This window comes from Anabrus simplex, chromosome 11 (genome assembly GCF_040414725.1).
Source record: "Anabrus simplex isolate iqAnaSimp1 chromosome 11, ASM4041472v1, whole genome shotgun sequence".
Taxonomy (NCBI): Eukaryota; Metazoa; Arthropoda; class Insecta; order Orthoptera; family Tettigoniidae; genus Anabrus; species Anabrus simplex.
In genome coordinates, this window is record NC_090275.1 from 48,855,492 (window position 1) to 48,882,976 (window position 27,485).

Consider the following 27,485-nt stretch of genomic DNA (forward strand, 5'->3'; position numbering starts at 1 on the left):
ATGATCATAGTACATCCGACGATGACATGACGTCACCCACACTGTCATCTTTGTCCAGTGCGGCCACGGCGAAGTGGCGATAAAGAGCGGACATTGTTTCATTCAATTGACACAGTGTTTTGCCTATAAATTTGTTATATTCGAAACATGCGTTTCATTTTACGAGACTCGGCACGTAATGTTGCCACGCCTGAAGCTTCCAGCCGTGTCGTATGCTCAGCCCACGGGATTTTTTGTGGTGATCCGTGTTTGAGAGTATTTTTTCTTTCTACAGAATTTCTTACGCTCTGAGTCGAAGTGACATAGATATTCTCTGATATGTCGTTTGTGATTCTGTAAGTGTGGAGCTTACACGATATCAAGAGTACAACAGGACATCATGACCGTCCTTACGTGCTGTGAAAACTGTTACTCAGTGGTGTTGCAATACTCCTTCCGGGCTTGGTATGGAAAGCAACTAACTCAGCCATTGTCCAGCCTAGAGTGGTGAATTAAAACGCTGCCGTGGTTTCAATACAGACACATCGTAAGGAGATGTTTCTTTGAAGAGGGAGGAAGCACAATACGTGTGCATCATTAAGAGAAGTTCAAACATTTCCATAATTATTAAGAAGGTGTACACGGACGTTTAACATAATTTACACCTAATCATAATATTCATCCATTTCTAAAAAACTAAAATTAGAAAAATAAGAAAATATAATAATAATTTTTTTGCTATTTTTTTTACGTCGCACCGACACGGATATGTCTTATGGCGACGATGGGATAGGAAAGGCCTAGGAATTGGAAGGAAGCGGCCGTGGCCTTAATTAGGGTACATTCCCAGCATTTGCCTGGTGTGAAAATGGGAAACCACGGAAAACCATCTTCAGGGCTGCCAACAGTGGGGCTCGAACCCACTATCTCCCGATTACTGGATACTGGCCGCACTTAAGCGACTACAGCTATCGAGCTCGGTATAATAAAATTTGAGTTGTGATTTCATAGAATATGATCATTTTCTTTCAAGAAAGAAATAATCTGTTTTCATTAAATGTTATCTTTATTCACGTATAATTTATTAAATGTTTCCTTGTTCAAGTATTGTTAATCCTACAGTGGTTTCGACAGTCATAAATACTTCACAGTTGTAGGTTAACTAAGTCGAATTTGAAAAAGAAATGGCGTCTACTGTAACACATTCACAAGAAAAACACATTATGGTCTACCAATAATATTTAATAAAATGTATTGTGTTCAGTATCACTGTTCCATGTAAATTATTACTGTTTTTAGCTCGTTTTAGTTGTAATTGCTCCATTATTTTTATATTACTCTTATTTGTATATTGTACCATGTTTAAATTAAGCATCTTCATGGTAACGCATGAAAATACTACCAGAACTCTATGTTATTAATTTGATATTTGAATTAACAGCGTATGTCTCCACTAAAAACTCTTTAAAGATACTAAATTACGACACCGTTTACACTTGACATTTATGTATTCTGTCTTCAGATCGTCTGGAGACTTTGGAACTACGACCAATGATGGATGTGCTCGACTACATTGGAACACCGTTACCAAATCCGATCCCATTCACTTCAGTACCTAGTTTCAAACCAGTGGAGACTATGGTGAAGGCTAAGCTGGTCATGGATAAAGACTTGCTGATCGGTTTTGGTGTCTATCCCGACGCGAAGAATCGGAGTATCAATAAACTTACTATAGGAAAACCAGACACTGATTCGCCACTACCAAGGTACGTATTTCAGCGTAATATTGTGAGTTTGAAAAAATAAAACGCTTCGTGTTAGAGAAGGAGAGAAAATTGCAGAAGTGACTGTGGTTTAAATTACTAAGGTTCTCAGATGTTTTAGGTGCATCTCTGGAATACTTTGATAACTTTTAATGTTGCAGACTGGGAATGGCACTGCATTATAATTCCTAAAATGATCATAATATCTTAACTATAAGTTAGAGTTTTTCAGAAGTATCATTGCTGCCAACATAATACTTTTCTTATTAGAATGGTCAGTATTTCCCCTACTACAAATTTATAGTATAATTAACTGAGGGATCGCGGATGCTTAGGCAGTAGTAGGTTAGAATGCCGTCTAACCCTCTCTTCAGTCATGTAGTGAGAATAGCAGAACTCCTAGGGGTTCTAATAGGCCGGACCCTACTGTTTATGCAAATCTCATAGCAGAACTGCTTTCTGTACTAGCGCATGCTCGTTACTCGTTTCAGTAAGACTGTATTCTAACCTGTCTGTCTGTTAGGTCATCAGCCGAGAGGCTGGTTGGATTCTCAAATAGCATCACCAAAGGCTATTCAGTTATAGGGAAACCACAAAAACCAATGGCAGTACCAAAATGAGGCGTACTAGGCAAGACGAGGAGTGAGGTAGTTTGCCATTTCTTTCCTCACTGGGCTAGACAGTGGTATAGTAGCACAACTAACCCTATGAGCAACACCTTTCATGACACTCAGACACACTGGTTGTGCTCTGAATGTCATTACTCAGCACCACACATAACCCAGCAGCTTCCCTATTGTCACAGCCATGGATGAGACTGGGACTTCAGCGGAAGCTACACTTTGCTCTGTCCTGTGCCAAGAGATGGATGCAAAAGTACTGTATCCATCAAGAAATGACAGCAGGCAGATTCTAACCTATCAGTACCTAAATATACGGGCTCTATAATTAAATTCAAGAGGCTGTTACCACGTACAGGGCAACCGACAGTATGGTTCGATCCCGCTATTTCCAGAATTCAAGCTCACAGCTGCGTGCCCCTAACCGTACGGCCAATTCGCTCAGTCTCTGGCATATTTCTGTGGTAGAAGATAGCGTTGTGCATGGTATACGAGATGCACAGATGATGGGAGACAGCGCAAAACATCCAGTCTCTAAATCAAGGAAATTAACCATTTAATTATTCAAATCCCCAACCCGGCAGGAATCGAACCCGCTGCCCTCTGAACAATCACCTTTCAGCCAATTACGATTGAATTGTTAGTGTTGCCAACTGTTGACCTTTTTTTTCGCTAGTGGCTTTACGTCACACCGACACAGACAGATATTATGGCGACGATGGGATAGGAAAGGGCTAGGAGTGAGAAGGAAGCGGCCGTGGCTTTAATTAAGGCACAGCCCCAGCATTTGCCTGGTGTGAAAATGGGAAACCACCGAAAACCATCTTCAGGGCTGCGGATAGTGAGATTCGAACCCACTATCTCCCGGATGCAAGCTCACAGCTGCGCGCCCCTAACCGCACGGCCAACTCACCCGTTTGTTGACAATTTATCATATCCAAATTTAAATACATAATTCCCAGCACAAAATCAAATTTTACTAAGATGGACATATATAGTGTGAAGAAATAAATTGGGACAAGCACTTCACCCCAGAATTAACACGGAGCACAGAAACTTCCTTATATAAGTAGCAACGATTTTACCATTTCTACCTGGTTTACGAGTTATATGCATCAGTGTGTTTGTATGTGGCAACGCTATAAAGCTAAGTGCTGTGCTCAGACGGAAGAACGCTGACCTTCACAGCTCAAGTTGGCGGGTCTGATTCTTGCTCAGTCCGGTAGTATTTGAAAGTGTTCGAATACGTCATCGTCTAGTACATATACTGTAACTTACACGAATTCTCGCGCGAGGAAATTCCGATGCTTTGCTGCCCCCTGAAAACTATAAAAGCAGTTAAAGTCAGTAAGTAAGTAATTCGTCTTTATTCGTGGCGAAGTTACACTACCGCTCATTAATTTCAATACACCCAATAATTGACAACTACTTCTCTATAGATAAGGTTAATACCGTGGGTACGGTTGAGGAAACAAAGGAATAGTACAACAGTTGTACACAGGTCATGATTTTTGTTTGTGGTCATCAAGATACAACAGTATCCAACAAAAAAAAGTTGTGTACATAAACGTTATGTACCTGTCGTATATGTTTGTTTACCTATTTGCCGACGGACGTCGCATTTGGTGCACCTGTGTTGTTCCCTGTAGTGATGTGATATCTGCAGCGAACGGCAAGCATCGCCACGATACATAACATGTGGTTCCTGCATGTCAGTTCCTTCGTGACAGTTGAAGTGTGCACATCGCTAGTGGAGTGGAGATATCCTTAGAAAAAAGTGCTGCAATTGTAGCACTTAGCCAAGCAGGTGTATCTGTTGGCCAAATTGCGAAACAGTGTAGTGTGTCTTTAGGGGAAGTGCAATACACCGTTCACCGCCAGAAGACAACAGGCAGCAATAAGGACATTCCACGACCAGGACGGCCTCGCAAAACAACTAAAAGCGATGATAAATATATCAGAATTACCAGTAAGAGAAATAGATTCAAAACAGAGCCACAAATTCGTGCAGAATTGGTGGAAATGAACACGACAACAATATATGTTGCAACAGTAAAAAGGAGACTGATAGAAGCCGGCTTGAAATGATGTGTCACAGCAAGAAAACCTCTTCTAAGGCCCATGAATAAACAGAAGAGACGTGAATGGGCTATAAATCATCGTTATTGGACATCGGAATAGTGGACAAAGGTGTTTGTTATTCACCAACGAATCGAGGTTCGAGATTTTTGGAACCAAAAGGAGAATATTTGTTCACCGATTTGTAGGGGAAAGGGTAGCCCAGGAGTATGTTCTACCTACAGTTTAACACGGTGGAGGTTCTATTATGGTTTGTGGATGTTTTGGCGGAGATAGAGTTGGCGACATTATGAAAATAGAAGGATGTATGGATCAGAAGCAGTACCACCGCATACTCCAGTATAACGCAATACCAAGTGGATTGCGCTTAATAGGGAAAGGGTTCACTTTACAACAGGATAATGACCCAAAACATCGATCGGCATACTGTACGAACTACATTACATCAAAGGAAAAACAGAAAGTACTGAAATATAAGGTATGACCGTCCCAAAGCCTCAATTGTAATCCCATTGAAATTGTCTGGGATGAAGTGGACAGACGTATCAGGGAAGTTAATATATCCAGCAAGGAACATCTCTGGAATATTGTTAAGGATGTGTGGAATCATACAGATTCGCGATACCTACAAAAACTGATTGATCGCATGCCTCGAGTGTGTGAGGCAGTCATTAAATCCAAAGGAGGATACTTTGATGAAAGTAAAATGTAATGTTTGTGATTGTATTATATATGTGTAAGTTAATATAATTATCTTTTGTGAAAAAGAACGTTTAATTTGTGTTGTAAATCTTAAATACCAGGGTGTATTGAAATTAATGAGCGGTAGTGTAGGTCTCAAGGCCCTCTCTTACACTTATCCACAACAATTAAAATACTTAACAGAAATGCATGTTTTTAAATACAACAAATCTGCTTTTTTTTAATAACATAGTACTAACAGCAACTAGAAATAGAAATAAAATTAATATGTATAGAATGTTCAACATGACAATATAAATGAACATGATAATAATGATAAAACTAACAATAGTAATAGTAAAAGAATGCTAGTTGTTTTACGTCGCACCGACACAGATAGGTCTTACGGCGACGATGGGACAGGAAAGGGCTAGGAGTGGGAAGGAAGCGGCCGTGGCCGTAATTAAGGTACAGCCCCAGCATTTCCCTGGTGTGAAAATGGGAAACCACGGAAAACCATTTTCAGGGCTGCCGACAGTGGGGTTCGAACCTACTATCTCCCGAATACTGGATACTGACCGCACTTAAGCGACTGCAGCTATCGAGCTCGGTAGTAAAAGAATGATACACAGTAAAATCGTATAGCTAGCAGATACATTTCTAATTTTTATGCCGGGCTGAGTGGCTCAGACGGTTAAGGCGCTGGCCTTCTAACCCCAACTTGGCAGGTTCGATCCTGGCTCAGTCCGGTGGTATCTGAAGGTGCTCAAATACGACAGCCTCGTGTCGGTAGTTTTACTGGCACGTAAAAGAACTCCTGAGGGACTAAATTCCGGCACCTCGGCGTCTCCAAAGACCGTAAAAGTAGTTAGTGGGACGTAAAGCAAATAACATCATTATTATTTATTTCTAATTTTTATGAAAACATGCTCATTCACGCACTCATTCATACGTAACTCGTCGTACAAGTGAGCTAGAAGTATTCAGCAGGTGACTTCGGCAATCCATCTTAAATAACATTATTCCATTTTCATTCACCCTGTTGAGATAAATACTCCTTGAAATTACAGAAGTAAAAACAGCTGGGTGGGATTCATTTAAAACAAGATTCCTTCTCACATTTATCAAAAATTTTAAAGGATATTTTCCGTTTCAGCTACCACGAACTGGACAAAAGGATCGAGCGACACAGACGGAAGTTGTACTTATCTCATGGAGGAGCTACAGGAAGTGGAGATTCTCCATTAGTGACTGCATATGTACGATACGTGGCCCGCGTTATGAGTTACGTCTACACGACTGACAACTCTCGACCTTCCGTCAGAGATCTGGACACGTTACTGTTGGCACAAGCGCGCAAGGTGCACGATATGGAGTCTCAGATCTATAAGGTTAGTAACTTCTTAAGCTTTATTACTGTAACAAGAACATAGTGACACTTTGCTTAGATGGTGCGAACTATACTCCTGGTTATTCAGTCTTATGCAGAGTGAATAACTAGCGCGTACTGTGCCAAGTGACTGGCTTCACCTAGCCTACCGAACGGTTTCGATACCTTTATGGTACGTAAAAGACTCCCAAGGGACAAATTCGGGACTTAAATGTTTCAAAAAGTATATAACATAATGAAGTTTGGTTAATATTTATATGTATCCAGTGGAGTGGCCTTGTGTACTAGGCTCTGCATTCGGAAGACGACAGGGTTCAAATAAATCATAAATGATCTGAATTTTCGTCTGTCGCCCAGATGGCAGATTACCTATCAATTATTCACACCATTTACACATCAGGCAAAAGCTGAGGCTTAATCTCAATGACCACGGCCGCTTCTTTCCCAAACCTAGCCCTTTTCTATCCTTCCGTCGTCAAAAACCTTCGACGTATTAAAGTGACAATAAAACAACCATTAGCAAACAATTACGTTATTTTTATTAGTAGTATTATGCTGCATTTGTTGTATAGTATTCAAGATATCTAACACGAATTTTAATATAATAAATACTACCACTGGTAAGACTTTGTTCTGCATCCGTTCTATCCTCTTTACTGACCAGCATTCTTACTCGCCTCAATAGCTAAGGAAATAATCGGTCTCCGCCTCGAGTCCAGACCAATGTTGACTTCCTAGATAAGTTCAAACAAATTTCCTAGTTTTCGATAAATTAATTATTGTTAATGTCATTTCAATGACAGTACTAATTGTACAGCAGCTTGCAATGTGAAATATCTGTACATAAGAATAACTTTCGAAAAGGCAGAGAAAATTTCGTAGAGGGTGGTCTAGACTAAAGGAACCACATTTCCCTTTTCGAAAATCAAATGATAATAAATATCTCTCGGTCAAGGCCATCCATCAAGGGCTGCATATTTCAGATGACCACCAGCCATAAGACATAGCCAGCACTGTTGCTATACCTCTAATATCTAAAGATGGACTCTGACAGTTCTTAGAGGGAAGTGCGTTTACTGCCTGCCGGGGCGGGATAAAGGGAGTGGGGGGTATAGCTGCCATGGAAACGAGGGTTGGGCGACTGCGGTTGCCATGGAGATAAATCTTTTAGCCAGCTCGTCTTGCTTGGAGTTGCCAAACCTCTCACTTCTGAGTTAGATCTTGTCGCAAGCAGTTAACGGTATTTTAAATACTAATTACGTACAACTATTGCATTTTAATATACATTTTGAGTACGATGAATACTCCTCGATGAAGGGGAAGGCACAGGACTCGTCCACCTCGTGAAAAAAAAAAAAAATACCGCCGGCTGCGGTGTGACAACTCATCACCAAGGAAGAGAAATACACTGACTGACAGAGCAAATGCAACACCAAGAAGGAGTGGTCAGAACTTTATGCCAATTGCAAGGTAGACTGACGTCACTGAGGTATGCTCATGATGTGAAATGCGCCGCTGTGCTGCGCACGTAGCGAACGATAAATGGGACACGGCGTTGGCGAATGGCCCACTTCGTACCGTGATTTCTCAGCCGACAGTCATTGTAGAACGTGTTGTCGTGTGCCACAGGACACGTGTATAGCTAAGAATGCCAGGCCGCCGTCAACGGAGGCATTTCCAGCAGACAGACGACTTTACGAGGGGTATGGTGATCGGGCTGAGAAGGGCAGGTTGGTCGCTTCGTCAAATCGCAGCCGATACCCATAGGGATGTGTCCACGGTGCAGCGCCTGTGGCGAAGATGGTTGGCGCAGGGACATGTGGCACGTGCGAGGGGTCCAGGCGCAGCCCGAGTGACGTCAGCACGCGAGGATCGGCGCATCCGCCGCCAAGCGGTGGCAGCCCCGCACGCCACGTCAACCGCCATTCTTCAGCATGTGCAAGACACCCTGGCTGTTCCAATATCGACCAGAACAATTTCCCGTCGATTGGTTGAAGGAGGCCTGCATTCCCGGCGTCCGCTCAGAAGACTACCATTGACTCCACAGCATAGACGTGCACGCCTGGCATGGTGCCGGGCTAGAGCGACTTGGATGAGGGAATGGCGGAACGACAACGTCGTGTTCTCCGATGAGTCACGCTTCTGTTCTGTCAGTGATAGTCACCGCAGACGAGTGTGGCGTCGGCGTGGAGAAAGGTCAAATCCGGCAGTAACTGTGGAGCGCCCTACCGCTAGACAACGCGGCATCATGGTTTGGGGCGCTATTGCGTATGATTCCACGTCACCTCTAGTGCGTATTCAAGGCACGTTAAATGCCCACCGCTACGTGCAGCATGTGCTGCGGCCGGTGGCACTCCCGTACCTTCAGGGGCTGCCCAATGCTCTGTTTCAGCAGGATAATGCCCGCCCACACACTGCTCGCATCTCCCAACAGGCTCTACGAGGTGTACAGATGCTTCCGTGGCCAGCGTACTCTCCGGATCTCTCACCAATCGAACACATGTGGGATCTCATTGGACGCCGTTTGCAAACTCTGCCCCAGCCTCGTACGGACGACCAACTGTGGCAAATGGTTGACAGAGAATGGAGAACCATCCCTCAGGACACCATCCGCACTCTTATTGACTCTGTACCTCGACGTGTTTCTGCGTGCATCGCCGCTCGTGGTGGTCCTACATCCTACTGAGTCGATGCCGTGCGCATTGTGTAACCTGCATATCGGTTTGAAATAAACATCATATTTCGTCCGTGCCGTCTCTGTTTTTTCCCCAACTTTCATCCCTTTCGAACCACTCCTTCTTGGTGTTGCATTTGCTCTGTCAGTCAGTGTAAAACTATTGACAGTAGGAAGCTGCTGCTGTTGGAGAGAGATGACGTAGAAGCTCTAACGAGTACGTGCCTGCAGAGGATTCGAAGGCGGGGTCTAATATCTATTTGTGTGGCTAGACGAGACATGGGTCAATGCTGGCCATACCGACGACTCTCTCAAGGGAACGACACGAGGCTGGCGTATTTGAGCACCTTCAAATACCACCAGACTGAGCCAGGATAGAAGACCAGCACTCTGAGCTTATCAGCCCGACCCCTGTTAAAGATAACGGAATATGAGACCAAGCCATTCACAGTCTGGCCAGGTAGACTACAACAGAACACAGCGGTCTGAATGAAAGAGGAAACAAGTGAACCGGAAGTGATGGGTAAGAGAAAGGAAGTGGGCATTAGAATCCTTTGCCCCTTATAAAAGCCCAGGTGTGGATGGAATCTTCCCGGCGCTTCTTCAGGAGGCGGGAGAGGTCCTTATACCATACCTGGTTAGAATTTTTAGAGCCTGTCTCACTATGGGATACGTGTACTCCTTGTGGCGTCAGGCGAAGGTGGTATTTATACCTAAACCCGGAAGGTCTTCATATACTAGACCTAAGGATTATAGACCCATTAGTCTAACGTCTTTTCTACTTAAGACTTTGGAAAGACTGGTGGATAGACATATCAGGGAGAAAGTATTAAGAGACTTTCCCCTGCATTCCCACCAACATGCATATCAACCAGGGAAGTCGGTTGAGACGGCATTGCACCAGCTGGTTTCTAGGCTGGAGAGTGCCTTGGATCAACAACAACTTGCCATGGTTGTATTCCTAGATATAGAAGGGGCCTTCAACTATACATCTTTGGGCTCCATAGAACGTAGTCTAGAGAGAAGAGGAGTGAGCAGCATGCTCATAAAATGGATTATGGCCTCACTGCAGGGCCGTCAAGTTCTGTTTACCCTCAACGCTGTAATGTTGAGAGCTAATATAGACAGGGGGTGTCCACAGGGAGGAGTATTATCACCAACATTATGGTGTCTGGTAGTGGATGAACTACTTACCAGGTTAAATGTTGGAGGAATATACGCCCAAGGCTATGCAGATGACATAAGCCTGATGGCGGTAGGAAATTTCCCCAGTACAGTTTCTGAACTCGTACAGGGCTCTCTACGTAGGGTGGAAAGATGGTGCCACGAGAGAGACTTGTCGGTTAATCCCAATAAGACGGAGCTTGTGGTATTTACCAAGAGGAGGAAGCTAGACGGACTGTCAGAGCATTTCCTATTTGGGAAAAAATTAGTTAAGACAACCTCGGTTAAGTACCTAGGGGTAATCCTTGAGGCAAGACTGAGTTGGAAGAAACATATAGATCATAAGGTGGATAAGGCTCGCAAGATTATGTGGGCCAGTCGCAGGGCCGTCGGGAAGACTTGGGGCCTAAGACCTAAGGTGGTCCAGTGGCTCTATATCTCCATTGTACGGCCCACGATCACCTATGCATCTATAGTCTGGTGGCCAGGCTCAGAGAGTAAAACTGTGAGCACCAAGTTAAACAGTGTCCAAAGACTTGCGTGTCTAGGAATAACAGGGGCACTGGATACTACACCATTACGTGCAATGGAGGCCATCCTAGGTTTTCCCCCCTTACATTTATATGTTAAGGTAATAGCGGGAATGAGTGCCTATCGCCTTTGGTCACTCGGAGGATGGTCCTTCAAAAACCCGAGTAGAGGTCATGCCTCTATTCTTACAAGGCTTCACCAGACTTGCCCTATAACAATGATGATCGGGGATCTGATGAAGCCTAGCTTTAATTTGAATTATAAATGTACAGTGGTGATACCCACAAGGGAGGAGTGGGCCGCGAACGCTGGGGCCCGTCTTAAGTCTGGGGGCTGTACATGGTACACAGATGGCTCGCGGACGGAGACGGGCACAGGTGCCGGGGTCTGGGGGCCTAAGACAAGGCTCTCCCTTCCTATGGGTAAATATGCTACTGTTTTCCAGGCTGAAGTATACGCAATACTAGCCTGTGCTGTAAATATATGGTATATGCCTGGACACAGAAGACACATCACTATTTGTAGTGATAGCCAGGCAGCGCTAAAAGCACTATGTGCGGTTAAAACAACATCAAAACTGGTATGGGAATGCCAAAGGATGTTAGATCAGCTGTGTGAGCTTAGCTCAGTTACCCTATTATGGGTTCCTGGGCATACAGGTATCAGTGGAAATGAAGAAGCTGACAAACTAGCGAAACAGGGCTCAATGGGTTCCTTCACAGGACCAGAGCCCTTCCTGGGAGTGTCACTCCGAAGTGTGAGACTGGCAATATCCCAATGGATAAACCAGTCTGACCTAGATATTTGGAAGAGGTTAACCATAGCAAGAGAGGCACGTGAACTTATCAAAGGGCCTAGTCAAAGCTGTAAAAAGGTCCTAATGAATTTGAATAGGACCAGAATGAGAATGGTAGTTGGACTGTTAACAGGCCACAATACCTTACAGAGACACCTACACATCATGAAAATCACCCAAGATCCGATGTGTAGAAGATGCGGTAAGGAGGAGGAGACCTCCGCGCATGTGTTATGTCAGTGCGAGGCTTTTGCAAGCACTAGACATCGATACCTGGGCTCACATTTTGTGAGCCTGGAGGACATCAGGAATGCCAAAATCCGGACACTGGTATCCTTTATAGGAGCACTAGGACTGGACTAGGCAAACCCGTTCAAGGGGCACAAAGGGTCTTCATAGACCTAAGTGTGGAGCTCTGCGAAAACAGGGCTCACCCATTTCTTATCTATCTATCTATCTACCACGCGATTTGGCCACTGTCGGCAGCCCTCAAGATGATTTTCCGTGGTTTCCCATTTTCAAAACAAGCATATACTGGGGCTGTACCTTAACTAAAGAACCGGCCTGCTCCTTTCCATTCATATTCCATTGTCGCCATAAGACCTATCTGTGTCTGTGCAAATTGTAAAAAAATGTAAACATAATATATCCATACCGTACATGACAGCCCGCACAGTTGCTACGTTACACTTCCATCACACACTTTGTGACGCTAACTTCCGTAACGCAAATTCTCAAATGGCCCCCAGCCATATGATATAGTTATGTCAAAACCTACTTGCAGTACTTTCAACCGATTATAATCGGTCGACTTCAGTAACCAACTCCGGAACAAGAACACTCAATATAAATTGTATTCGTTTTCTAGATTTTTATAATGTAGTCGTACAATGTATGCGATTTTAATAATAATAATTTTAATGTTATTACGTCGCAGTAACTATTCGGGACTCTTTTCAGAGAGGCTAAGCTGCCGGAATTTTGTCTCGCAGGAGTTCTTTCACGTGGCAGAAAATCCACCTACACGAGGGTCACATATTTGAGCACCGGACTGAGCCAGGATCGAACCTGCCAAGTTGTGGTTAGAAGGCCAGCACCTTAACCGTCTGAGCCACTCAGTGCGGCATATGTGATTTAATTATGTTTATACTTCTTCTTCTTAATCTGTTTACTCACTAGAGTCGGTTTTTCCCTCGGACTCAGCGAGGGATCCCACCTCTACCGCCTCAAGGGCAGTGTCCTGGAGCTTCAGATTCTGGGGGATACAACTGGGGAGGATGACCAGTACCTCGCCCAGGCAGCCTCACCTGCTATGCTGAACAGGGGCCTTGCGGGGGGATGGGAAGATAGGAAGGGATAGACAAGGAAGAGGGAAGGAAGCGGCCGTGGCTTTGTTAGGTACCATCGCGGCATTTGCCTAGAAGAGAAGTGGGAAACCACGGAAAACCACTTCCAGGATAGCTGAGGTGGGAATCGAACCCACCTATACTCAGTTGACCTCCCCGTTCCAACCCTCGTACCACTTTTCAAATTTCGTGGCAGAGCCGGGAATCGAACCCGGGCCTCCGGGAGTGGCAGCTAATCACGCTAACCACTACAACACAGAGGCGGAATAATTCTGTTTATTCACGGATAACAATTGTGTTCTTTTTTGCAATATCGTGAATGTTATTTTGTTCCAGAGTGTTTATGTTGTGTTGGCCAGAGCTGGTGACGAAAATTTTCATGCCCTTGTTGATAATCTGCATATCATGTTCCGTGCATCATCACCATCATCATCACAAATCGATTTACTCATTTCTAAGTGGCGTGACCCCAATGGTTTTGTCTGTGTTTGTCACATCTCTGCTGTAGTTTCCCCATCCAGGATGATCTTTGGTTTTCCTCAAGGCACAGGGGAAAGATAACCCGATATTAACCTTCACTTTTCCCACCCATCTGGTTGTAGTACATCCCCGTGGTCTACTGCCCTCAATTCTCCCTTGCATGTCAATTTCTCTAGACTTTCTCCAGGTCAAAGAACTGCACGAGAAGAAAAGCGTTTTAAAATCTTCAGCTCCTGAAAAACGGACGCATTCGTTCTTCTTGCGGTCAGAATGCAAACTAACTCAAGCCAGTAACAAGTAGTATAGTCTACTTGGACAACGGCTGTACTATGAGGTTTGCATAAACTTTAGGGGTACGGCCCATCGGCACTCCATGAATTTACGTTACTCTTGCTACAGTATGGAAGAGCGGGCTAGTCAACGCCTCCTAATAACCGAATTAGTTTGCACTCCAATGTAATACTGCCTAAAACTCCGGGGTCTACTTATAACTTTAGTGGCTGCTGTGTAAAATACTTCATTTCATACTATGGTGAATTAATTTACTTTTAATTAAACATTTAATGATAAATAATTGTGATACGTCTTCTCGCAAATTCTCTCTCTCTCTCTCTCTGTGTGTGTGTGTTTTTTGTTTGTTTGTTTGGTATGAAATTTCTGAAATGTGTGTATAGGGTATTTCTTATACACCCAGACCGTCCAACGGCGTTTCTAGTCTCCGAAACCTAAGCAGCTCTACAGGAGCCACGCGCATTATTCTTGACCTTGCAAGGAGCGTGCACTTGTTCGACCTAGCATCAATAGTCAGTCTGAATCTCTGATGTTAACATGGTGAAACAGTTATCATTGCAACACCGTATTTTCGTACGTAAAAGTTATTTTAAGGACGAGTCGGCTCCACGGGGACGTGATTCATTTGTTCAGCAATTTCCGGGTGAAGTGACAGACACCTTCATGAGCACAGATTCACGTAATTGTAAATAAATCTGAAACTACTGGCTCGGTGCTCAATTAAAAAAATTGCGAGCACACGAACAGTTTTAACAGAGGAAAACCTAGATGACAGTGGTGCGAATCTTGAAAGGTCGCCGAATAAATCACTCTCAAAATTAGCACAAAGAGTAGGAGTTTCGGTTTCTTCTCCACGCAAAGCCAAAAAACTGTTACACATAAAACCGTACATTTTTACACGGGCCCATTGTTTAAAACCTGCTGATCCAGCCACAAAGGTGAGATATTGTGAGTGGTACCTTGCATCAGTGAAGGATCGTTCATTCGACCCTCAACATTTGTTCCTTTCGGATGAGGCCTAGTTTCATTTTCTTGGTCGTGTGAACAGTCACAACTCTCGCTATTGGTATGCAGATAATCTTATTGGTGTCTATGAAGAATAGCACTTCCAGCATCCTTTATACGGCAAGATTTCATACAAGATTGTATACACGCTTAAAGTAGGGCGGCCTCGCGCGACGTAAGTTGGGCATACGCAGCTGCTGTAGCGCACAAAACAAGCACCGCGCATACGGTCTGCGTTTATAAGGAAGACCCCGTACATGGAGTTATGTGGTAATAAAACATCAAAATTAATATTATTTGAAGCAGTGAACAGTCTACTAAGCTATCAGAGTCGTAAACGTGGTCCTCCGTCCTAGATTAATGAAGGTAACATGCACTTTACGATATACTGTTATGTATTTGATATTTATCTGTCGGAAATGGATTAACCTATACATTAGTTAACATGGTAATGGCGGCAGATTGCTTGAGCTGGGAACCCAGCTATGCCATTTTTGTAGGTGGGCACGAAACCACAGTGCAGCAACAAGATGGAGAAATAATTCAACAAGGGTGTTCGCTGATTTATAATCTAACTTTCTTTGTTTACATTTACTGTATATGATACTGGGTTCAACCAATCAAAGACTATTTTTAACGAAACAGTAAGTAAAGTAGTCGTGGACGGTAAAGTGTCATTTTCCGTACTCTTTTGATTTACAGAATTAAGCAAATTACGCCATAGAATGAAATAAATCAATCATTTAAGAAAAGGCCAGGAAAACAACAGATAGGCAGTCTGCCACCTGGGCGACTGCCCTAAATGCAGATCAGGATTGATTGATTGATTGATTGATTGATTGATTGATTGATTGATTGATTGATTGATTGATTGATTGATTGATTGATTGATTGATTGATTGATTGATTGATTGATTGATTGATTGATTGATTGATTGATTGATTGATTGATTGATTGATTGATTGATTGATTGATTGATTGATTGATTGATTGATTGATTGATTGATTGATTGATTGATTGATTGATTGATTGATTGATTGATTGATTGATTGATTGATTGATTGATTGATTGATTGATTGATTGATTGATTGATTGATTGATTGATTGATTGATTGATTGATTGATTGATTGATTGATTGATTGATTGATTGATTGATTGATAATATATAAGGTGACACCATTTACAGTTCGAATACCATATAACTCATCTGGCAAGAGACTTCAATGAACTGTGTTGAAACGAACAAATTTTATGATCGATTTATAAATCAACTATAAAGTAAAAATAATTTAAATCCTTCGTTTTAGTACGAGCATAAATCATATTTGTACTTCTAGCATTAATCGGTCCTGTTCCTTGGCTGAATGAACTGCTTACTGGCCTTCGGTTCAGAGGGCCCCGGCTTTGATTTCCGGCCACGCCGAAGATTTTAACGGCATATACTTAATTCTTCTGGCACGAGAACTATGTGTTTATGATTGTCTTAATACATAACTTCATCTGCATACAGCACATCACACTTCCAATACTACCAACTGAGTAGTGATTACTCCCTTTCTTGGCATCAGGAAAGGCTTCATTCACATTAATGCCGACTCCAGATGATTGGAAAAAGTTCAAGAAAACAATACTTGTATGAATCGGAAGTTGGAAGTTTGTGTATCTGTAACCTAGCTCCTTTCCCATAAGACTGAACATGTCTTGCTGTTTTAAGAGTTTATTTCTTGTTAATGCTGTTTTACTATTTTTAATTAATGCCATGACTACTTTTCCTGTGAGCTCAGCTGATGCATCCGCCAGAACCAGACGAGTTGGAACCGCACTACATGACGCTATCGGAACTGCAGGACGAAACGGATAAAGTTTCAAATGGACCAATGAAGGTAAGAATGAATTTTATAATAAGTACAATATGACAGAGTCCGGAGTTTAGGCACTAATAAGATTTTATAAAAATGTTGTTTGTTCGGGGTATCGACCTATAGAGATTTTTTGCCGCTACTTGCACCATATGATATGAACCTGTGTGTAATTAGAATTGCCCCCTACACCGCGGGGCTGCCCACTAATAGGTTAGAATGCAAACTTATTGAAGGGGGTTGCAGGTATAGTCTACCCTACACAACGGGCATGTTATGGGTCTTGCATAAACTTTAGGGTTACGGCCCAAAAGAATCCCTAGAATTTATGTTACTCTAGCTACATAACGGAAGAGCGGACTGGGCGACATTTCGTAATGGCCCTAAACATTTCATTCTAAACAATTACTACCTAAAAATCAGTCAACACGATTTTTGTGAATGGTTCTTTTTGTCCTAAAATGAGTAAAAATCAATGATAAAATAGTCCTGATTTGATTTTGCGGTCCGGCATTTATTTTTTACGACTTTATGCTTTCCCTGACTTTTTTTACCCAAATTTTGCTCTAGATGACTAATTAAAGTTATCTCCAGCAGACGAAGCCCGAGGGATTTCCACTGTACTAGAAAAGCTATGGTAGAACAATCGCAGGACAAATTTTCCCCGAGAGCTTTCCAGTAACGCTAGTTTGCCGTTTCCTTTCTTGCTTGTGACAGTGAATGCTAATAATTATTTATAAAAATAAATTATGAACTGTATGATTGGCCTCACATCCTTCATGGAATAATTGCCACTACACTGAAAAACTATCACCGAAATTAGCTGCTGGTATAATCTCAGATTAATATTAACCACAGGGAGTTTGTGTAAATCACTCACTGTCTTGAAATAATGTACAGTGTAATTGTTGCAGCTGGACTGGCGGCAGTACTTAACGGAGTTCTTCAAGGATGTTCAGAATGTAACTCTGGATCTGGACGGCAAAGATGGAATTGTGGTGCTTCATAAAAGATACATCCTAGGTGTTGCCAGTTTCCTGAGCAACGCCACAAGAGTTCATTTATGTGAGTGAAGATTTGATAAGTTTTGAAATAGTACGATGTGTCAACCATTCACAATTATTTGTATATTTCACCACATCATATTGTTACGTGGTTATGCAACTGCCAGCCTTCCTGAAGCCCCCTCATGTATTTCCTGACAGAAGTGAGTGGGTTAGGCTGGACGACACCGGACTGCCTGCTGAGATGTGAAGACCTTACCTTCTATTGAACACTCGTATTTTGGATGCACTCCGAAGATTCTAGAACTTCATCACCAGTATAAAAGCAGGCTCGCTGCTATCAGGAGTGGTTGGTGTTGAGTTGAGTTCTTGCCTTTTCGGTGTAGTACTGTATTGGACGTTGTAAGTGAGGAGTATGATTTACAAAGTTTACCCTGGATTCTAACAGGAGTCGTTGGTGTTGAGTTGTCTTGTCTATTGTGTGGAGTGTTGAGTAGTCAATTATTTCACTTACGATAAAAATGAGGATCATGTTTTACAAAGTTTACACTGGATTATTTTAAGTTACGTTGTCTCTGTTAAATTATATTGAGAAGCACAGGGTAACATGATGAAACAAATGTTTCTGTCGTACTAAAAATGTATGAGTGAATACTGTTGTGTAGACTCATTGAACTACTAATTGGGGAGTTTTTAAATATCAAATTTAGCTTTTCAAATAAATAAGATATTTCTTCTATATCGACGTATGTTCAGTGGATTATAGAAAGAGATTAACTCAACATAAGTTATGTGAATCATCAATTTTATAGTCACTTGTTTTATCCGGGAAATTCCAATCTATGCATTTTTCCTGAGTTGAAAGCTATTTAAACCATGCTTCTTGAGCATATTTGAATAATTTATTACTGTTGGGAATCACTAGGTATTTTCTAGGTCATGAACTTTAGAAACATTGAATTTCTCGATAAGAGCGTTATCCTTTATGGCCATTAAGTTCAAATTAACTGAGCCATAATCAAGTCTGGGCTTTAAAAATGAACTAAATAAAGTTAGGAATGACTTGGGGTGAAATGAGGATGAAATATTCATAAATATAATGTTAAATATCGTGAATGAACAGAATGGTTTGGTCCTTTCAGTCACCTCAGTATATGTACCTCCCACTATTCGAGGTACCCCAGTGAGCTATCCAACATAAACGCTGTTTGCCTACAGACAACTACTTCTGGTGGCAGGTGGTGGAATCGCTGTCCCCCCACGTCAACCGGCACATGAGGGATCTGAAGCAGCAATATCTGGAGGAAGTGACTGATGGAAACATGCCAATATCTAGGTACGTCCTACATTCAACGGTACTTTTACAGTTATTTTTGGTCTTCGTCCGCAGTTGGACCCAGCCAAGGGCGTGCCATTGAATAACCTGTTTACAAACATAGCCATCTGCATCATAATGCGATGATTTTTTGTATAAATTCAGAGATAGATATAACGATCGAATGACGCATAACCTTTCTTAGAGGTCTGAACGTTTGTTAGTAGAGCTCGAATTTTTAGCCAGTAATAGGTCAGAATGCAAACTTATTGAAGCGAGTAACAGGAATACTCTAGCCTGCGCAATACTTATGCTATGACATTTGCATAAACATTAGGGGTACGGTCTATCAGAACCTCTACAACTTACTCTATGTTACTCTCACTACGTTTTGCAAGATTTGGATGAACGATACTTCCTACTAACCAAGTTATTTTCATTTTAATCTGTTACTGCCTAAAAAGTTTCGGAGTCTAATTACTAGTTATTTTAAAAGAGGAAAACGCATTTGGCTGGCTTTGTAACCAAGACGTGAAGATGAACATTTTATAACGCTAGACTCTTAACCTGAGGGTTACTGGGAGTTTTTCCAAGAAAGATAACATACAGGCTATTGAGCAGTGTTGTTGTATTTTATTATAGAGTAAATTTACCTATCAATGTGCAAAAACTTAACATTATTTTATACTTGAAGCATAAAAGTTTAAACCTAGGTAGAAACATCCTGTGGTCTACCTAGAGACTTTTGTCTTATAAAAAAAGATTTTTTACAGTTTTCTTTGCGTTGTACGACACAGATAGGTGTCTTATGGACACAATGAGATAGGAAAGGACTTTGAGTGCGAAAGGAGCAACCATGGCTTTAATTAAGGTACAGCCGCTGTATTTGCTTGATGTGAAAATGGGAAACCACGGAAAAACACCTTCAGGTCTGTCAACAGTGGGGTTCAAACCCTACTATCTCCTGAATGCAATCTGATAGCTACATGACCCAAACCACGCAGCAACTTGCTCGATTCCAAAAGTTCAGATTTTCAAAACGTTACACAAGTAATAGCTAGAGCCCCGATGTTTAGGGAGTAATAGTTTAGAATGCAAGTTAATTTGACTACCAGGCAGTACCTTTTAGCCCGCTCTTCCGTACAGTAGTGAGAGTAACATATCTTCCAGGGGGTACTATTATGACAGACACCTACTCTTTATGCATATCTCATAACAGAACTCGTGAGTAGACGAGATTTTCTTCTGAAGACGCGAAGCAAAGTTATCTGCGAAATGTAATGAATTTCACCTTCTCTTAGCGACACGGTAAAAGCCCAAAAGCTATATTATCGTGTCTCTAATTAAGGGCTGTGAAAGCATATATCTAAATATAAAGTATACTCTAGCCTGCACAACGGTTATGTTACGAGATTTGCAGGAACATTAGGAGTATAGTTCTCTCAATTCCCTCGCTAACGGCCGGCGCCTCAAACGTTAAGCAGTATAACCCCCGACAGTAACAGATTTACGACTGTCTACAGTCGCCTCTGTTGTGACCAAAAGCAGGTGGCTCTTGACCAGTAACACGCTTGCTTTGTCAGTGACAGTCCACGCGGAGTACTTCTAAAGCGCGCCGGGCCTGATGCCTGCTCAATCGTCAGGTTTCCAGTGTTGCACAGCTGCACGCAGTTCTGTCTAGTCTTGCTGCTGGCTCTCAGAGGCTAAGTAGTGAAAATGGGGAGTTGACAACGCTGCGTCTCGAGTTGGGGAAACCTGCTACTCCGCGGACAAGGAATGTAAACACAGCCAGCCAGCTAGGCTTCAAAAGCGTACCGGTCGATAAAGAAGAAACTGCAAAAGTTATACGGTCTATCAAACACCTAGAATTTATGTTACTCTTGCTACATTATAGAATAACGGGCTGGTTGACACCTCCTAATAGCCAAATTAGTTTGCATTCTAATCTATTACTGCCTAAAACATTCTTGGACTATTCATAAGTCAGTCTACAGTTTGCCATTACTACAACTCAGGTCTTCGTGTTACTACTGATATGTAGTGTTATTACACTGCCAGTTGCTATTTATTGAAGGATTCAGTATTTTTGCATGCCCCTTGTAGTATAAGTAAGAAAAAACTAATGTAGCTTCCACTGAAGTCTCAGTCTCATCTATGACAGTGACTGTATAGAAGTTGCTGAGACGTGAAAGGTGCTGAGTAATTATATGCACAGCACTACTAATGCGTCTAACACAACGCCACACCCCAAAGAACGTCCGGCGAGGAACCCCCCCCCCCCCCCCCACTTTAAATTCAGTGGAATCTTTAACCTTTCAGTTGAACTAATTCAAATATTGACTGTTCCCAACGACGAACTAAACTTCCTGTCATCATTTTCCGAAATTATTTGTGGGTATTTATAGTAGTAAAAACATCATTATAAAATTAGTAATGTGTTCTCCAGATCTCTCTTCTGTGCTGCCGGAGTAAATCAGCTGATGGGAATGGCCGTAAGTTACTTCATAGCCGATCCAGAGTTCCTCAAGAGCACCAAGAAAAAGGTATAGTCTATTTTATATATGGTATACTGTATATACTTCAATTTGACCGGGCGACTGGCTGTGAGCTTGCATCCGGGAGATAGTGAGTTCGAACCCCACTGTCGGCAGCCCTGAATAATTTTTCCGTGGTTTCCCATTTTCACATCAGGCAAATGCTGTGACTGTACCTTAATCAAGGCCACGACCGCTTCCTTTCTACTCCTAGCCCTTTCATGTCCCAACGTCGCCATAAGACCTATCTGTGTCGGTGAGACGTAAAGCAAGTTCTCTATATCATAATTCGCTTTACGTCTCACCGACGCAGATAGATCTTATGGCGACGATGGGATAGAAAAGTGCTAGGAATCGGAAGGAAGCGGGCGTGGGCTTAATCACGGTAGAGTCCCTGCATTTACCTGGTGTGGAAATAGGATACCACGGAAATCCATGTTCAGGGCTGCCGACAGAGGGGTGTTCGAATCCACAATCTCCCGAATGCAAGCTCACAGCCGTGCGCCTCTAACTGCACAGCCAACTAGCTCGGTCTACTAATTGAGCTTGTGTGAAACATAAATAGACCCTTTTAAACTAGTTCTGTAAACCGTGACGTTAATGCAAATATTATCTCTCTCTCTCTGAAATATCGAATTAAGAACCAATATGCTTTTCACTCTTCATGGAAAAAATAATTTTTGATACCAGTATTATTAAAGAGCCTCCGTGGCTCAGGTGGCAGGGCACCCGCCTCTCACAGCTGGGTTCCGTGGTTCAAATCCCGGTCACTCCATGGGAGATTTGTGCTGGACAATACGGAGGCGGGACAGTTTTTCTCTGGGTACTCCGTGTACTCCTGCTTTCCCTGTCATCTTTCATTCCAACAACACTCCCCAAAAGCCTTTTATTTCACCTGTCAGTCATTAATCATTGCCCCTGCAGACTTCGGCAGCCGGCACATTTCCTATCCTCGCCTCTAAATGGGGGCTTCATTCATTCCATTCCTGAACCGGTTGAAACTGGAAACAGGTTGTGAAGTTTCATGTTCAATTCATATTTCAGGTTGAAGAAATGCTGATGGACGTGCAGATCGCTTTCCACCACTTGGTGGATCAACTAGACTGGATGGATGAAGCTACCAAGGAAGCTACAGGCGAGAAAGTGGCTGCAACTCGCAGTTTCATTGGTTTTCCTGAGTGGCTGCTCAAACCAGGAGCACTGGATGCCTACTATGCCGGAGTAGGTATATATGTAATCCACACACGGGTTAGAACAATTGCACGGAGTGACAGTTGCACGTAGCCCCTCACTCTAACAGTACTGGGTTAGTTGGAAGTAGGATGGTGACATTTGCACGGGGCCCTTCACTCCATTTAGCAGCACTAGGTGAGTAAGAAGAAGGATGGTGAAATTTGCACGGAGGCTTTCACTCCATATATCAGTACTTGATGAGTCAGAAGTAGAATGCTGACATTTGCACGGAGGCTTTCACTCTATATAACAGTACTTGATGAGTCAGAAGTAGGATGGTGACATTTACACGGAGCCCTTCACACTATATAACAATACTTGGCGAGTCAGAAGTAGGATGGTGACATTTGCACGGAGCCCTTCACACTATATAACAATACTTGATGAGTCAGAAGTAGGATGCTGACATTTGCACGGAGGCTTTCACTCTATATAACAGTACTTGATGAGTCAGAAGTAGGATGCTGACATTTGCACGGAGCATTTGATACTATATAACAATACTTGGCGAGTCAGAAGTAGGATGCTGACATTTTCACGGAGCCCTTCACTCTATATAACAATACTTGGCGAGTCAAAAGTAGGAGGGTGATATTTTCACGGAGCCCTTCACACTATATAACAATACTTGGCGAGTCAGAAGTAGGATGGTGACATTTACACGGAGCCCTTCACACTATATAACAGTACTTGATGAGTCAGAAGTAGAATGCTGACATTTACACGGAGCCCTTCACTCTATATAACAATACTTGGCGAATCAAAAGTAGGAGGGTGATATTTTCACGGAGCCCTTCACTCTATATAACAATACTTGATGAGTCAGAAGTAGAAGGGTGACATTTGCACGGAGACTTTCACACTATATAACAGTACTTGATGAGTCAGAAGTAGGATGGTGACATTTGCACGGAGACTTTCACTCTATATAACAGTACTTGAAGAGTCAGAAGTAGGATGCTGACATTTTCACGGAGCCCTTGATACTATATAACAATACTTGGCGAGTCAGAAGTAGGATGCTGACATTTTCACGGAGCCCTTGATACTATATAACAATACTTGGTGAGTCAGAAGTAGGATGCTGACATTTTCACGGAGCCCTTGATACTATATAACAATACTTGGTGAGTCATAAGTAGGATGCTGACATTTTCACGGAGCCCTTGACACTATATAACAATACTTGGCGAGTCAGAAGTAGGATGCTGACATTTTCACGGAGCCCTTGATACTATATAACAATACTTGGCGAGTCAGAAGTAGGATGCTGACATTTGCACGGAGGCTTTCACTCTATATAACAATACTTGGTGAGTCATAAGTAGGATGCTGACATTTTCACGGAGCCCTTGACACTATATAACAATACTTGGCGAGTCAGAAGTAGGATGCTGACATTTGCACGGAGGCTTTCACTCTATATAACAGTACTTGAAGAGTCAGAAGTAGGATGCTGACATTTTCACGGAGCCCTTGATACTATATGACAATACTTGGCGAGTCAGAAGTAGGATGCTGACATTTTCACGGAGCCCTTGACACTATATAACAATACTTGGCGAGTCAGAAGTAGGATGCTGACATTTGCACGGAGGCTTCCACTCTATATAACAGCGCTTCATGAGTCAGAGATAGGATGCTGACATTTGCACGAAGGGAGACTTGCACGGAGTCCTTCACTCTAACACTAATTGGCGATTCAGAAGTAGGATGGTAACATTTTCAAGGAGCCCTTCACTCTATGTAACACTACTTGGAGAGTCAGAAGTAGAAGGGTGACATTTGCACGGAGACTTTCACTCTATATAACAGCACTTGATGAGTCAGAAGTAGGATGGTGACATTTGCACGGAGAGACACTTGCACGATTTTCAGATAGTCCGTTATTAATGGACACATACAGCATTTCTCATAGTCTCGATTGAAGAGCTGGTCTACCTCCTCGGTGTGAATTGTTAAAATCATACTCCCTGTTTTCGTCGCATAATTTTTTTTGCTACACTCTTCTCACTTCATTCGCCGTTTCATTCGGATTGTAAACATTACTTTTTCTTGTTATTCTTCCTTTACAGCCGGACTGAGTCGCTCAGACGGTTAAGGTGCCAATTTTCTGAGCCCAAGTTGGCAGGTTCGATCCTGGCTCAGTCCGGTGGTATTTGAAGGTGCTCAAATTCGTCAGCCCTGTGACCGTAGATTTACCTGCCCTTAAAAGAACTCCTGCGAGTCAAAATTTCGGCACTCAATAATCTATTTATTAGGTGGACTAGTAAACTAATGTTCTTAATTAAATTGTTTAAATACGGACGAATGTAATGAAATTTGTTAATTGTAACCTCAAGACTGTTTTAAAGCAACAAAGAAATATTTCAAATTTGTCTTTGCTATATATAAGTGAAGTTTTGCACTCAACGCACATGAACAATTGATCAGTACTTACAACATTAGCTGGCCTTGAGAAAATAAGCATCATTTATAATAGTAGTTTCGGTTAGCTTTAACATACTAAGATATTTGTAATGATCTGAATTCGACAAATTTGACCATTTTTCGGTCCCTTGGTTGGTCCGTATTGACTAGGTTCATATAGTATACTATGGGTAATGGTACGTACCAGTACATATTTCGGGAGCCCCATCTCCCTTCATCAGCGATTTCATCATAAATCAATATTCGCCGTACCTTAAGAACTAACATTATTCAGCTATACATAAGACATAATCAAAATATAACACTATTTTAACACATAAACACATAATGACCATTTCCTGATAATGTTTGTTATATAGGAACACAAGCTGTCCACTTCATGGCCGTATCGATGAGTATAATCAACAAATTAATCTAAAAAGCCACCTAATCGATACTTTATTTATTTTGCCTTTGGCAAACTTAAAAATACATTAACAAACACAGTACATGTTTCGACCACTTAGTGGTCATCTTCAGCTGTATATAAAAAATCTTAGATGATAACATTTAAAAGCAAGCACATTGGATCTTAAAACTATATCCCATGGGAATCTAAAAACTATTGTTCTAGATGCTTTAAATGAAATGGAAGATGGGGGGGGGGTAGGTTGTGGGTAAGGAGATTTATGTGAATGATACTTAAATTACAGTATCGTTTACAATTGTGTTTTAAAACTTAAATGATGAAAAACATATTTAAAATATTTAAAAGCGTCTATGGTAAAATTCTTTTTGATAACATTAGGTGGCGTGAATAAAAAGTTTGTGTTTGTAATAATCTTCAGGCATTTGTGAGAAAATAATAACTTAATTAAAATTCGCGTCTGTGGTGTTAAGCACTTTGTTTTTAATAAATATACTTTAAAATATTCTAAAGTGTCTATGGTAAGGCACTTATTCATAAAACATTTGTGCTTGAATGAAAGTTTATGTCATATGCACGAGTCTTCAGGTATTTGTTGTTTATATTTAATAACTTCCATGAGTGATATTCTTGTGGTTAAAAGGCCGTGTTGACTGTTTAACTTCCGAGAATTGCTCTCCTTACCCACAAACCCCCCCCCCCATCTTCCATTTCATTTAAAGCATCTAGAACAATAGTTTTTAGATTCCCATGGGATATAGTTTTAAGCTCCAATGTGCTTGCTTTTAAATGTTATCATCTAAGATTTTTTATATACAGCTGAAGATGACCACTAAGTGGTCGAAACATGTACTGTGTTTGTTAATGTATTTTTAAGTTTGCCAAAGGCAAAAGAAATAAAGTATCGATTAGGTGGCCTTTTAGATTAATTTGTTGATATAGGAACACTTTAAAACACGTATTAAGTCGTCAAATGGTTTCCTTCGAAAAATCGGCCAAAGATAAAATGTTTCACTGTTTGTTCTGTTGTAGCCCATTTGATAAAGTCAATTACATATTTAGATCTTAAGGAGTCAAACAATTAAATGGTAAACCAGTTAAAGGTAGAAAGGCTTCTTGCTGGGGCTGTACCTTAATTAAGGCCACGGCCGCTTCCTTCCCAGTCCTAGCCCTCCCTGTCCCATCCTCGCCATAAGACCTACTGTGTCGGTGCGACGTAAAGCAAATAGCAAAAAAAGAAAGGCTTCTAATAATAACAAGGCGAAGATTTTAACTATGGTTGATTTTTTAATAGGCCTATGCTCAAGTGAGCTACAACAGAATAAGCAGTAGCAAGAAACATTTTATCTTTGGTCGATTTTAATAAGAAAACTATGTGACATTTTAATATGTCTTAACGTGTTATACAACATAAGAATAACCAGTAGAACATTTTATACGTGTTTTAAAGTGTTTCTTTATATTTTAAAGTGTTCCATTACAACAAACCTTACAAAAAATGGTCATTATTAGTATATGTGTTAAAAATAATGTTATATTTTGACGACGTCATATGTATGGCTGAACAATGTTAGATCTTAAGATATAGGGAATATTGATTTATGATATACAAAACGCTGAGGAAGGGAGTTTGGGGCTACCGAAACATGTACGAGTGAAATAATTGTACAAAATTAGAAACTGATAATATATTGACATCGGCGAACTAATCCATCACCCGTAGTGTATTATATGATCTGAACTGCACAACATTATGGAAGATCCTTCCATATTTTTCAGAATTTGAATGCAGAAAGTTTCTGTGAAGGATCCCTTCTGTAAGTATAAAATAACCCTCTGCGTTCAGCATAAACATTTCTTGACTTTAAAGTAGAGTTATACTTCTGTGTCCTATAACGTTC

The 27,485-nt window shown here is 41.7% G+C and overlaps 1 protein-coding gene across 2 annotated transcripts in view; it reads left to right on the plus strand.

The window, feature by feature from the left end:
• Positions 1-27,485, plus strand: part of Nep5 (Neprilysin 5) — a 100,593-nt gene that overhangs the window by 53,950 nt on the left and 19,158 nt on the right. For both annotated transcript variants that reach the window (XM_067155969.2, XM_067155970.2), the window contains 7 exons: positions 1,502-1,745; positions 6,279-6,513; positions 16,588-16,686; positions 17,577-17,727; positions 18,885-19,002; positions 21,428-21,524; positions 22,560-22,736. In XM_067155969.2, coding sequence (XP_067012070.1) covers positions 1,502-1,745; positions 6,279-6,513; positions 16,588-16,686; positions 17,577-17,727; positions 18,885-19,002; positions 21,428-21,524; positions 22,560-22,736 — 1,121 coding nt within the window. The remainder of the gene's footprint in view (positions 1-1,501; positions 1,746-6,278; positions 6,514-16,587; positions 16,687-17,576; positions 17,728-18,884; positions 19,003-21,427; positions 21,525-22,559; positions 22,737-27,485) is intronic.